This window comes from Struthio camelus, chromosome 3, assembly GCF_040807025.1.
Source record: "Struthio camelus isolate bStrCam1 chromosome 3, bStrCam1.hap1, whole genome shotgun sequence".
NCBI classification, from domain to species: domain Eukaryota; kingdom Metazoa; phylum Chordata; class Aves; order Struthioniformes; family Struthionidae; genus Struthio; species Struthio camelus.
This window is the reverse complement of record NC_090944.1, coordinates 125,874,952-125,888,641: the sequence shown is the minus strand read 5'-3', so window position 1 is coordinate 125,888,641 and position 13,690 is coordinate 125,874,952. Positions and strand designations below refer to the sequence as shown.

The 13,690-nt window shown below is 40.4% G+C and overlaps 1 protein-coding gene across 11 annotated transcripts in view; it reads right to left on the bottom strand.

Annotated features, from left to right (window-relative positions):
• Positions 1–12,587, bottom strand: part of TMEM63A (transmembrane protein 63A) — a 30,688-nt gene extending 18,101 nt beyond the window's left edge. Inside the window, exons 1-13 of one of the 11 annotated variants that reach the window (XM_068940153.1) lie at positions 12,461–12,587; positions 11,732–11,865; positions 10,821–11,017; positions 9,987–10,066; positions 8,346–8,409; positions 6,866–6,903; positions 5,771–5,913; positions 3,594–3,645; positions 2,345–2,453; positions 1,884–1,954; positions 1,351–1,431; positions 756–879; positions 256–389 (exon numbers count right to left, since the gene is read on the bottom strand). In XM_068940153.1, coding sequence (XP_068796254.1) covers positions 256–389; positions 756–879; positions 1,351–1,431; positions 1,884–1,954; positions 2,345–2,453; positions 3,594–3,645; positions 5,771–5,913; positions 6,866–6,903; positions 8,346–8,409; positions 9,987–10,066; positions 10,821–11,006 — 1,082 coding nt within the window. In that variant the 5' untranslated portion in view covers positions 11,007–11,017; positions 11,732–11,865; positions 12,461–12,587. The other 10 variants (XM_068940158.1, XM_068940154.1, XM_068940156.1 and 7 more) reach the window with 10 other exon arrangements.
• Positions 12,588–13,690: the final 1,103 nt, after the last annotated feature.

Genomic DNA, 13,690 nt, shown 5'->3' with positions numbered 1-13,690 from the left:
CACAGGAGGAGAAGTCTCCTTAACCCAGTAATTCTCCAGGGTCATTCAGACTCTTCCATCACTAGTTGAATATGAACACTAAAATGGACACTTCTGAGGAAGCTTACCAGTAAGCAGAGTAGACCAAATCCACAGGATGGTGAAGAAGAAGAAAGGAAAAAGAACCAACATAAGCAAACAAGTGACACAAACAAGAGATCAGCTGTACTAGTATAGTTAACAGAACAAACAAGACACCACACAAAGAAAACTTACTAGGTTGCCATGGATTTCTCTTGAAATGTTACAAAAGCCATTCCCAATGGATTATTATGAACAGTTTGTTCCTCTTTTGCACATTCTTCTATCAGTTCATTCGTAACTTTGGTATAATAGTCTATAGCATCTTCCTGTTGGGAAATTGATGACTGTTACATCCAAGTACCAGATGGCTAGTCTCTTAATTAAAATGCAGCCTACACAAACCACAGTCCCTCTTCCTCCTACTACTTCCACATATTACAAATCACATCACAATGTGAAGGCAAACCAAACAGGAAGTTTTTCCTTGCAGTATAGCTTTTGCATTAAGATCACATTTCAAAACTTTTGGGCAATTCCTTTTCTTTACTGTGCAAGAACATGAAAGATGAGCTACTTGCGATAAACGAATAGAGAATTTGCTGAGGCTCAAAAAGAAGTCACGCAAAAACCACTCTTCCCTAGTATTATAATAATCTACTTAGCCATAACTAAAAATGAGCACAATCTCTTACCCTTTCACATCCTCTCATTTCACAACAGCAGAACTGACCGCACGGCTTAGGGTTGATTTGGACCCGCTTGCCATACTTCTGATGCAGATGTTTATAGTAAGTCAGACTTTTTTCTGCCTGTTTTCTGGATGAAAAAAAAAAAAAAAAAAAACAACCCACACACATCCGTAACACTTTCCAAGAGAACAATGTCAACAACAAGCTTAAGGAGAATATAGTTCCCAAAAGAAAAAGTTATGTCAAGGACTGATAATATAAATCAGCCCCCAAAGATACTCACATAGCTTATTTTGGCTACTTAATGCAATTTCTTTTCAAGCCCCTAAGAGCATTAGACAGCCTAGACTTGAAGCCAGGTTCTGGTGGGGGGGTGGGGGGGAGTGATTCTAGTATAGCCAGAACACAACCTTCTTCCCCTCCTGTGACCAATATTTCTGGCCAAAGGAGCAGAGCCCCAGAGCTATGAGTTCAGGAGCTGGGTTTTCTGCTTCACACTGCCTGATAAAAATAAGCAGCTCAAAGCTTATCTTATGTAACATACAGCATACCCTACCTACAAGAAATGTAGGTTAGATTTAATTATGATCAAAGGTACCTTTTTTTGAATAGATAAATAAGCCTGGCTACATCATAACATAGCTGGACCTCTAGCACATTGCAGGTTGGGTAAGCAGCCCTGAAAAGGAAGCAACAAACAAGAACAACGAGAACAGAAGTTACAGTGAAGATGTTTCACAAGAGCATCACCAATGTCTGACTCGCATCTCAGTCAAACATTTCATTTCTGAATCAAGTATCATAGAAGCAGAGACACCTCCATAGAGGCACTTGCTGAAAATTAATTTAACGTGATGTGCCGCTTTAATCCCAAATAAAGGCCATGTGGTGCCAGGAATGAAAAGTGTGGATACATATAGTCACTTCCATAGATCTTAACCTTAATATCACCTAACTAGCTTTATCGAAACATGATATTTTCATTCTGGTCTCTATTCTGTAGATCCAATACTACAATATGGATTTTAAGCAGTGCAAAAGCCACAGACACTTCTGCTTTGGGCAGGTGAAACTGCTGGGACAGTTTTAAGTCCGCTGTTCCTAAAGATGCTACTCAAGCATAGAACTTACGTGAAATGGCCTTGTATGGTCTTTTCTTCTGCATTTTTGGGAAGACCAGTTACAAATAGCGTGCACTTAACCTGCAAGAGAAAAACACTCCAATTCTGGGAAACTGCACCACAAATGAAAAACCAAGAATATGAGGAAGGCAGTGATACAGCACAAGCTGCTGTGTTGCGGGGCAGGGAGAGAGGAGGGAAGGAAATTTTGATTGCAATGGGAACTACACCAGCTTAACTATACCACATTTACCCTCTACACCGGTAATAGGACACCAACATTTCAAATTCCACCCTACATCTCTTCACCCCCTTTTTCACAATTCATTCAGTGCAGTTCTGCTTTCAGTGAACTCCTTCATACTTAACGTCAGATTCTAGCAAGAAAGAGGCATCTTAGCATTTGGTTTTTTATTATCATCCACTTTGAAACATGCTAAATGTTCTTGCACCAAACACAAAATAACTTACTATATCTTCCTCCTTATACGTGACATACTTCATATGATGTCTCATGAAGACAACAGTCAGAATCAGGTAAACAACAGCAAAAACTGTGTGCAGCCAAAGAAGATTGTTACTGTGGGACAAAACATGAATATGAGAAAAAGGAAGAATTAGCTACCTAATTGATGCAAGCAGCTATCAAAATGCTAAGCAGATAAGAACATCGCTTTGAACACAAACGCACAGAAAAGTGGTAAGTGGTAGATGGTCACACCCATGAAGATGCCTTGGACAGTCGCTAGGATTATCCATAACATTTTATCATAAAGAAGTAACAGCTCTACCAAGAACACAGTTATTCTATGACAGGGACAACTTTTAGGCAGCATTTGGCTTGTACCTTCTTATTCATATGCTCAGTAGCGCACTCCACACTATTTACCAAATATTTTTTATTGGTCTTACTAGTTTCTGTGATGAGCACGAAAATGAACTCTCCTTGAATACAATCTGTACCCAGTTTGAACAAACTCTAAATACAGGGAGTAAAGTCTGCGTCTCCAGTAGCTCCTATCGCAAAGCTCACAAATTCTGTTCTGTGAGCAGTTTTACATTTTGTAAAGAGCATTAATGATCACAGTTAACCTAAAATAAAGAAATCTGTTTTCCAGATAAAAAAAAACCCCACACCAAGTACATAGGAATCATTGGAAGGTTAAGAGAAAGAAAGCGCGTTGGCAAAAACGCTAACTGGACTTAAGAGCGTGTATGGGTGCTTTTTTTTTTTTTTTTTTAAAAAAGATGAAGTAGTACAACAGAATAATTGTACAGCTTTGTAATTCAACTATGTTATAGACCTTTTAAGTTTCTTAGGTGGGAGAGACATACACACGTAAATCTGATGCAAGAGAAGTTAAGTTATCTGAGCTACACATTCTAGTAAAACTGTCAGCTTTGTTTTGCTTTCTGAGGTATGGTTTATTCTGATGTGAAGAATTCTGAAAATAATATTGCTACATGAGCAGTTATTAAGCCAAGAAAAACAGCGGGAGCAAAAAAGTAAGAGCTAAGAGAGTAGAAGGTAAGTTCCTAGATTTCTTATCACCACTGTAACTGCATAGTCTGAAGCAGAACATATCCTAGTTTCAGTTGATGAAACACGAATAAGTAATTCTTTCCGCATGAGGCATGCTGCAAGTACCAATTCATGTGTTTAGAGACTATGGCAGGAATCAGAAAAAAGCACAGAAAACATTCTGTAAGATTTACTTACCCAGTTTGTAAGTTTACTATAGTTGTTCTTCCAAAACTATAGGGATCTTTATCTAAGAACAACAAAAAGTAGCAGCATAATTAACTGGTGCAAAATTCAAATTTTTTTTTATGTCTTGCATATGACTTTCTTAAAGGTTGATAAAGTCCTTGTTAAAGCTGATCGTGGTCACCTCTAAAAAGAGAGGCAATCAAAAGTAATGCTGGTCTATACTGTATTGCATTTTAAAGTTGGAATCCTCTTCCTCTGCCCCAAGATTATACCACATTCAACCCACCAAGAGAAGTAACAGGTTATTCAAAAAAAAAAAAAAAAAAGAAAAAAAGAGTATTAGATCTCTGCAACATATTACCTTCCTCCCTCCAATCTTCCTTCACATCCATTAATGACATTGTTTAGGAACCAGGACCCATTTCCTTCACGTTTTTCTTCCATCTTCACTGGTTTCTTATCTCAGCTGTTTATTTAAACTACTTGAGTTTAACATTGCCAAAACAGTAGTGGCAACCTTACTAAGGTCAAGGGTGAGAAAGTTTATACACTGCTATCTCTCCACATTGCCAAGTATTAAAATAAATAATCCAAGTGGAATACAAGTGAAAATTTAGTTTGTGAAGGTGAAAGCGCTATAATGTATCTGGAAAGCTAAACCATCTTCCAGCATAGACTGTTAAATCACATTACAAGCTGGGCCAGCGATACAGAAAGAACCACAAATGCACAAAGGCAACATAAGGCAGGAGGCGGGGGAGATGGCACAGGGAGAGACACTAAAGCTTCCTACTTTCTTTTCAACCGCATCTCCTAGCACCACAAAACAATGCAGGGAATGAGAAGTTGTATCCTCCCGCTTCGGAAGGACAGGCATCCTCTGCCATTTGAATTAGCAAGAGACTATCTACTGGGATCCAAGAGCCCATTAACATCCAACTGACATATCACATTGTAGCTAGAGAAAGACAGTGCACAAATTGATGCATATTACAAAACTGTGTTTGGCATAAACATGCAGGTAGTAACTACACCAGAAGAGTAAAATATGCTGAGTAAGTTCTTCAAAGGCATTGGCATTTCTCTCTTTACTTCATGAAGAAGGTGAAGACTGCAACTAGGACACAGGTTCTGTTAGATTTGATTCCGTAAAACTCAAGATGCTGGCTGGGAACACAGAGATGGAAAGCAAGTTAGGTGAAATGACAAAAGGATCCTTTGAAAGGACAAACAAAAGAATGCAAATAAACAAAAAAAGCAATGTTCTTAAAGGCAGCAGATTATTAACATAATCAGAGAATAGGTATCATAGGACAAAAGCCACAGACGGAAGTTCCCCAAAGAAACAATACTAAAGGCACAGGTCCAAGCTATCCCACTGCAGAGGAAGGCTAAGAATTGTACTTGGAAAGTAAATTCGTAAGTCACAAGCTCTTCAAAGCACAGGTCAGAGTAGACAAAATGATGTCACATTAAGGATAACAGAAGAGAATAAACTCCAGGGACAAAAGTCAGAGAGGTCAATATACAAAATAAGATGTAATTATGGTATAGGAATGTAGTGGTATACTGGCCAGTACTCTGGTTAAGAGATCCTGGGAAAATCAAATTAATCACTGGTTTTTTCTACCGCTCTTCACTAAGACTTTCAACTGTGAATAACTAAACGTGATCTTAACAAGACTGATGAGAAGTCAGGTATAAACTGGTGATGAATAGATGGTCTTCAAGTAGCTAACAGTATATTGCAAAGAAGGAGAAAATAATCTATTCTCCAACAGGACAGGTCAAAAAGTAATGGGTTTAAGTTACAGCAAGAGAGATTCAGAGTGGACTTCAGGAAAAATGTTTGAAACTGTGAAGACAGTTTCCATACTAGCTTAGACAAATGCAAGTCAAGAGGGCATAGGTAAAGTTAATCCTGCTTTGAGCCTTCCAAGTCTGGCTTTCTATGCCTGCACACATGTAGTCTGCCATCTTGTTCCTGATAACAGCTTTCGCCAGTCACTTAAAATCTTTCCAGCTACTGTCAAACAAATGCTCACAAAAAATTACATACATTGGACTTAAAAATCCCAAAAACAAAAACACACATCTTGCAAAGTTTATCATAACAAAAGAGATCCCCAAAACTTCTGCAATAATATAGAACAGACAATTCTTCTAAGAGTGTAAAATATTCTTACCGAGTAGATCACCCGATAGGTTGACAGGCAGTATGATACACACAGACAAAATGCTGATAGCAATCAACAAGCAAATGATGTGACGCTGAAAGGCAAGGTAATGTATGGCATCTTCACCACATCTGTCATGAATCTCATCATCACTGCATCACAGAAAAGTACACAGTCAGTCTGTGCAACTTGGAGGTTTGAGGTTTTTCTTTTTCTTTTCTTTTTTTTTTTTTTTAAATACATTCATTTCTCAGTCTACCCCATGACTTCTCCACCAATCCCTATGAATACTCAACACTGCTGTGCTCTTTTATAAAGAAATTGATCATTTTTCACTTCCACAAGTGTATTGTCTTGTGTGATATCAACACAAAAACTAACATGAGAGAATTTAAGATAGAAATAAGTGATCTGAAAGACAAACATAAATACAAGGTCCTTTTATTGAAAAAAAAAAAAAAACCCACACACATTTTCAGGAAAACATGAATCCTTGGAAGAGGAGAGAACTGAACATAGCAAAAATGCAGAAAGATAAGCTCAATCCCCACCCCCCTTTTTTGTTTCAATGTACATAGATAAAAAAATGGACTTTTAGCTATTTGCTTAGTAAATCATGATCTTGAAAGAAGCAACATCACAGGTCTAACGCTCAGTTTCTGGAAGAGGACGGGGATGGATTTTTCCTAGTTAGCAAATTCCATCCCTAACTGAAATCACCAGCTCTCCACAGAAATCATTGCAGGGAAACCCTAGTTCCTGCCTGGAGCGCTACTGGCTTCAAACAGGGGAACGCCCACACAGTACTCTTTGAAGGATATAAGCCTACAGCCTAGTTATTAGCTCAGAATCCATATACATGCCACAGATTCATTCTCATCCACATACTATTCCCAGGTCAGTAAATTCCTGGGTTGCTGATAGAAAGGTGATAGAATCCTGAATAAGTATTGTTACAGGTTCACTTTGTTTTTATATCTTTGGTCACCCCACTAGAGGTGCCTTCAGTTTTAACTGTTTGTATTTAATTTTATCTACTCGGGGGGGGGGGGGGGGGGGGGGGGAAGCAAATCACAGCTCACTACTTCTGTTTCATATACTTACTGCATCCGAAAGGCAGCTGTCATCCATGAACAAAATCCCTGTAGATAAAGAAGAAAGTGTTAAGAGCTAAAATACAAGGAATATCAGTCCCTAAATTGTACAATTTAGAGAAGCGTTTCTATTAGACCACTTTTTTAGCTAAAAAGTTGGCAATTTGTTGCGCCGAAATCATCATTTAGAAATACACAGAAAAATACCTAACACATTAAACCCCTTTTACAAGGTATTTCATAAGCCTATCTTTAGATAGCATTTAAGATTTCTCTGATTACTTGCACGTTCATTACTTGGGCTTCTTAAATGCCTAAAAGCTGTCCAAATCCCATCTCCACTGAAGAGAAGTCAGAATTGAGTTTTGTGAGGAAAACTATTCTTAACAGATAGCTTTAGAGTAGAAAAGGTGATTTTTTCCTGCGGAACCATTCCCAAAGACTCTTCAGTTTCAAGGATAAGCTACATGAGAGTCTACTAGAAATCAGGCAGTTAAAATGCAATCAAAAACAACACTGTAATGCAGTTAACAGAAGGGCTTTTTATCTAGGTTTACAAATCATTCTACGAAATTGCAGGGCAGAGTGTTTTCTACTGAACATTACAGGATAGCTCAAAAAAACCCCTCTCATGAAAAGCCTCGTAAGTGAATAATATCTAACTAAAAAGATGCATTTTTATTCAACAGTTAAGCCCCAAAGTAACTTTATCATTTAAAAAAAAAAAAAGAGGAAGACGACTGCACAAATATCAGAGCAATTCCGATCAAACATCAGTATGCTTTTGATGCTCACACAACTATTTAGTTACAAGCCTAGATGTTAAATTGATGCATACATGAAACACAAAAACCTAGGCTGCCACCCTTGGGCAACTCTCTCGTGGTTTCATTCTGAAGCTGCAACACAAAATGACGGACAGCATGAATTCAAAGATTTCAGAAAGACCACGGACGGATCCAATTAAAAGTTTGGTCAGAAAATTATTTTACACTCCTAACCAGTCTTATTATCAAGAGTACCTGTCATTATTACTTGGCTCACACTCGTGTCCAGTTCCCTCATCTTCATGAGGAAAGTGTACTATAAAGATCAACTAGGTATTATTTGTAATGCGAACATAACTCTTAGCTCAAAAAGTTGCATAAGTACAAATTATTTACTTTTCTTCCTCTTCTCCCCCCCCCCCCCAAAATTGGTATAATCCTTCTCCCAATTGAAAAAAAGTTACTTAAAGACAACAATGAGACAAGCTATTGATTTAGGACACAACACTAGCGTGTCAGACAACCAGGAGAGATTACGTAAAATGATGATTTCGAAAAAAACACAGTACACAATGCACTACTTATTTTTAAACTGAAAGACCATCTATGCAATGACTGGTTTGTTGGGCTAGGTGGAATGGCACATCATGGCAGATTTCATACTTTATATAAAAAAAATAAGAGCTTTACATAAAAAGCATACCAAAAATCTGCAATACTTACACTGTCATATTCAAGCTCTTCCCGTACTGATGAGGATGTCGACAACCGGTTATACCTTGATTCACTAAAATACAGAAGATGATTTTAAGCATCTTTAGTAACAGACACTGGAATTCCACGTAATTATTTCAGCCGTAATAACTCTGAAGTAACTAGGGAAAGTACTATAAAAACACATTTCCACTTATGAAGGCTGTGGTTTTCACACGGTAGCATACACTTAATTGTAGAAACTCACACTGTATCTTGCGCCAAAAAGGGAGACGTGAGCTCCTGACGTACAAGAGCATATAACTGAACTAGAAATAAAACTGAAATACAACTGGGATATTAAACAGCAGTAACATTAGAAGGTGCAACATAGGTTTTGAAGTGTAGACAGAATAAGTTCTGCAACGTAGGTTCCTGATCAGATATTCCTCATTACAAGACATTAATTACCTCTTTTCCCTCCATCTCTCTTCCTTCATTTTACATGCATTACTCAAGTTTTCTCTGCACAATTCAATCCCTTAACTCCAGGCTCCCACCCCAATCCAATCTCAGTCCTAGAGCAAGACTAAAAACAATTAGAGACCCTGTACCACTCAGTAAAAAAATAGAAAAATGTTTTCAGTTTGTTGCTAAAAATAAATGTTGCAGTGGTGATATGCCCACAGCTACAGGACAATAAATGCTAAAAATGAGGTGTACGTATAGGGTACATCTAAACTGATTTTGACCAAGCTGGCTCAGGCGACAATCCAGCGGGGACAGTACCATAGGCTCCTATGTGCCTGACCGCTCTAGGAGCTGCACGTCCTGTGCTGGCCTCTCTAGCCCGCATGGAAGCCTGTATCAGAGCATCTTCATTGTTGGTACCTGAGCTACCTGGATTAAAGCCGTCTCAGTTATTGCCCACTTTTTTTGCCTCAGGTACTTCCGACAACTGTACATGGCTTCAGTGTAAATACACATTTTGAACCCCTTTCTTTTGCTTAGTTGTAGATATTATTTACGTTACATCATAATACTAGCAAGAAGCTCACTGTTAAAGTCAATACCTGCTTCATAAAAATAAACAGATTACTATTTTTCAAACATCTTAAGATGTCTTACAGAAATAATGCTAGAAATCAAAAGCTCAAATGATCTATCACCAAAATCAGTGAAGGATTTTTGAAGGACTTTAACAATAGATTTAGTATTATTATTATTATTTTTAAGACCTTCCAAAAAATTATGATGACACAATCTGCAGAGGGAGCTCTGGGAAGATACTGTCCTGAGCCCAGATAAGCACAATAGTCAATATCCTTCCGCCACAGACACGTACTGTAAACAAGTCTGTTAACGTTCATCTGCCTTACATGTTCAAGCAGCCAATTACCTTTTCTCTTGCCTCCACTTCCTTTATCCATAACTGTAGAATTAAATTCATAGTGACAACTGCAAACAGACAGCTTTATTACTGATACTCCAAAGAAGAAGTCTGGGAGTGGGAAATGTGTTTAACACAAAATAGAAGGAGAACATTTTAAACAAACGTATGCATGCAATGACAACTGTATCCAATTTATAAAAAATGGACTTAATATAAATCCTATTTACTGCACTTATTTCCCAGCTAGTTTCAACAAGTCAGTTTGCATATCTTCTTACCTTTCAGTTTCCGACACTAGAGCAACACGACCGTAGTCCCAGAATCTCTTTCTTATAATAGAAAACACTAATATTAAAATCTAGCGGGGGGAAAAAAAAAAAAAGAGCTTTTGACTATTTATTTTTCACTGCAGAACCACTATTTTTAGGTGTACAGGAACTGTCAAAAAACATCATCCTCACTCTGAAACCACCTTCACCTGTTAACTAACCCAATAATCACCTTGGGACAAATCAACCAGACTGTCAGTTTTCCTGCTCTAATTTATAAAGGAGGAGGAACGTATGTAAAAATATTAATCTTAACTGAAAGTGTATGAAGGTCTGTGACACACAAGAAGAGAAGCAAGCTGTAGAGAGGAAATCCAAACTTTCATAAGCGTACCTTCATTGGTTTTCTTTACTTAATATCCAGAACTATGATGAAAGACTTAGAATGCAATTTCCTTTTTTTTTTTTTTTTTTTAAAGGGACGTAACTGGCTGTAGGGGGTTCAACTACTTTCTCAAGCATGAGAATTACTTTTGTACTTCCTCTCATAGGTAAGTATTATTATAACTCTCAACAGAAAAACAATTTTGATCTCTCCTTCGCGTTTTTGCTTTCTGAAAGAGGCTGGGAAAATAAACACGTACTGAGCAAGAAAGCGAGCGAGAAAGCCTCATCAATACCCGAAAAGTGGTCTGAAGTTCCCAGGATGGCCTTGGCACATTTATATCCTGAAGATATTCTTGGAAATGCTAATCCCTTCCTTACAAGCAGGGAATTCTGGACAATCTAACATTTGAGAAGGTCAGAAGCGTTTTTGATACAAGAAATAGAAACTGGACTTACAAAAAAACAGGTTACATCCAGGAGCAGGACAGTCGGGATTCCTCCAAAAGTTACTCCTTGGAGTACCGTGCTGCCCTGGGCAGTGCTGTAGCAGTACGTCTCATTTGTTGAGTTGAAAGGTATACTTCTATTCCAGAAGTAGACTAGACGAGAATGTCCGACATCCAGAGAAAAGAAAGGGTTCATTTTGTCTTTCCCTTAAAAAAGGAGGAAAAAAAAAAAAGCGAAATAGGCACATGAACAGCCACCTGGTGTACATGAGATGTACAAACGCTGCACGTGGCAAACAATACAGCAGGATTCAACAAGGAAACTACCTCCTACAATAAGCCATATTTGACAATCACTCCCCTTCATTTGTGAAGTATTTGGCAATTACTGACAGGCTCAGTTACTAACAATGTCCCAGTGCAAATTCCAGACATTTAACCAACCACGTCCTCCTCCAAGAACAGCTGAGGAAGGCTTCAGAATACCCACGTACAAATCTCTCTATCCTCCAACTTATAATATTAGACTACTTATTTCAGTCTGGATTTTGATTCTAGGAGTAACATGGGTCATTAGCTATTCCAACAAGCAATACCATTTTGAAGATATTCAATATCTGATATCAATATTTGATATCAATATCAAATATTTCTAACTTTCCAAGAGATCAGCTGTCTACCTCATTTTAGTCAGCTGATCAGCTCAGATAACCTAGCGACATACAAGATCACACAAGATTTAGCTAGCGATACAAAGGTCCTTTTATCAGTGCAAGAAATTGCTCACTTATTTTTGGGCTTTCCACTTTACATATTTCTTTTCTTGGATCTTTTTAACTTGCTGGTTCTCAACCACTTGGGATAAAGCTGTGTTTCACAGAAAACACACTTCTGATCGATAAATCGGCAAGGAAAGCATACCGCAGAAAACTCTGTCCCTTGAGAGCAAAGACAGTGCGGCCTCATCGCAACTCCAGAGACGCTACCTTTGGAATATCATGCCTCTCTAAGAGGCCACCACATACATGCCTCTGGTGACAGCAGTACTCTGGATGCTGAAAGAGGCAAGAACACGGATAATTAGAAGGTGTAATATTAAACAGCAGAAAAAGAGCAGGGAGAACCCTTCTCCATAACTTCCACCGTGAGCCTGTCCTTGCTTCCTAAGGCTTGAACTTCAGCGGCGACACAAGAAAGTTAAGGGTATTTTGGAACGTTCTTTGGAAACACCCGTGTCCCAACAACTGCCGAGACCGCACGTGAAACTCCAGGTAACACCCGGGATCTCACTGCAGACCGGTTTTCCAGTCCCGAAAGCTATTATTTCTAAAATAAGCAAACTGCCGGGTAGATTTAAAAAAAAAAAAAAGGCAACATGGCAACGCTTCGCACAGCTGGAGCGGCCCAAAGGGGACTGCAAAACCGCACTTCGCCACCTCCCCGGCGCGGCCACCTTCCTCGAGCACCACCCCGCCAGCCCCGGCGCGGCCGGCTCCCCTCCGGCCGGGGCCGGCCCCTCGGCCCGCCGCACCGGGGAAACGGCGAGCGGGGGGGGGGAAGGAGAGGGGGCAGCAGCAGCGCCCTCTCCTCTCCTCTCCTCTCCTCTCCTGCCCCGGCTGCCAGGCCCCCCCGCCGCCGCCACCCCCTTACCCGCACCGGCGCGCTCTCCCCCGTCACGTCACGCCCCGCCCCGTCCTCACACGGCCTTTACGGCGGGCGGGGCGGCCCCGCCCCGAACTGACGAGCCCGAACAACAAGTCCCGGGCGCCGCGCATGCGCCCTTGGGCCGGACGCGCTGCGCCGGGCGGGGCTGAGGCCGCCGGGTCGGGCCGGGGCACCGCGCGCGCCCAACGGCCGGGCACCCCGCGAGCCCAACGGCCGCGGCCGTTGCTTCCCCCGCCTCCAGCGCTTGCGAGCCCCGTAGCCTGCGTGCTGCCCTCTCGAGGCGGTGGAAGCCTTTGTTTTGTTTCGTTTTTAAACGGGGGTGCCGCTGTCCGTAGCCCTTTTGTCCTTGTTCTGCTGAAACGCTTCCCTCAGGGAAGAGAGGCTCTGTTAAAATAATTGGGGAGTGGGTTCCCGTTATTTTTCTTTTGCTCTTTTTATTTTTTTTTTAATGGTGCCAGGAATATTACGTGGCAATTGGGGAACGCAGTCGGCCGAAAGTAGCAGTCAGATTTTATTGCGGGCGTAGCTGTGAGCCGTGTGAGGGGCTGTGTTTCCCCCCCGTGGCTGGCTCAGCCAAGCTGCTGAGCTGGAGGCTGGTGTGTACCAGAGTGGCCTTTAAAACATCTTGAGCCAAGTTTTCTTTCTGTGTAACTGTTGAAATCTCGTCAGTAGTGGATTCCACCACTCAGTCTGAGATGTTCACAGTTTATCTATGAAAATTTTATGCTGAATCCTAAAGACAAAATCTGTACTGAAGAATGAAGGGTTGTGTAACTACTTGGGGGTTTCTCCGTTACAGTGTTAGGATAGTGTGAGCTACAGTTCTCTAGTTTGGAGGAAACGATTTTATGCCTCTCTGAGTTGCATCAGCAATGAACTTCCTAAGTAATCGGATCCAAAATGAGCTTTTTAGAGCAGAAAAGGAGAAAGGCGAGGGTCCAAGGAGGCGGCAAGATTTCACAGGTCCCAGGCTGCTAGAGTGAGCAAGCATGCAGGCCTGATGTGCAGCAGGCCACACTCGAAGACAGATCTAACTCTGAAATAAGTAATAGTAGTAATATGAATGCTCCATGAAATATTCAAAGCCTCTTGTCTCCACACACCTATAAAGAGAGAAATAGTATTCAAATTTGGTAGACTGGAAAAAATGAGACCCGGCAAGTTGAGCTTAATGTATCTGTGGTAGGGCTGGGCTGAAACCAATTTCCAGTCAGG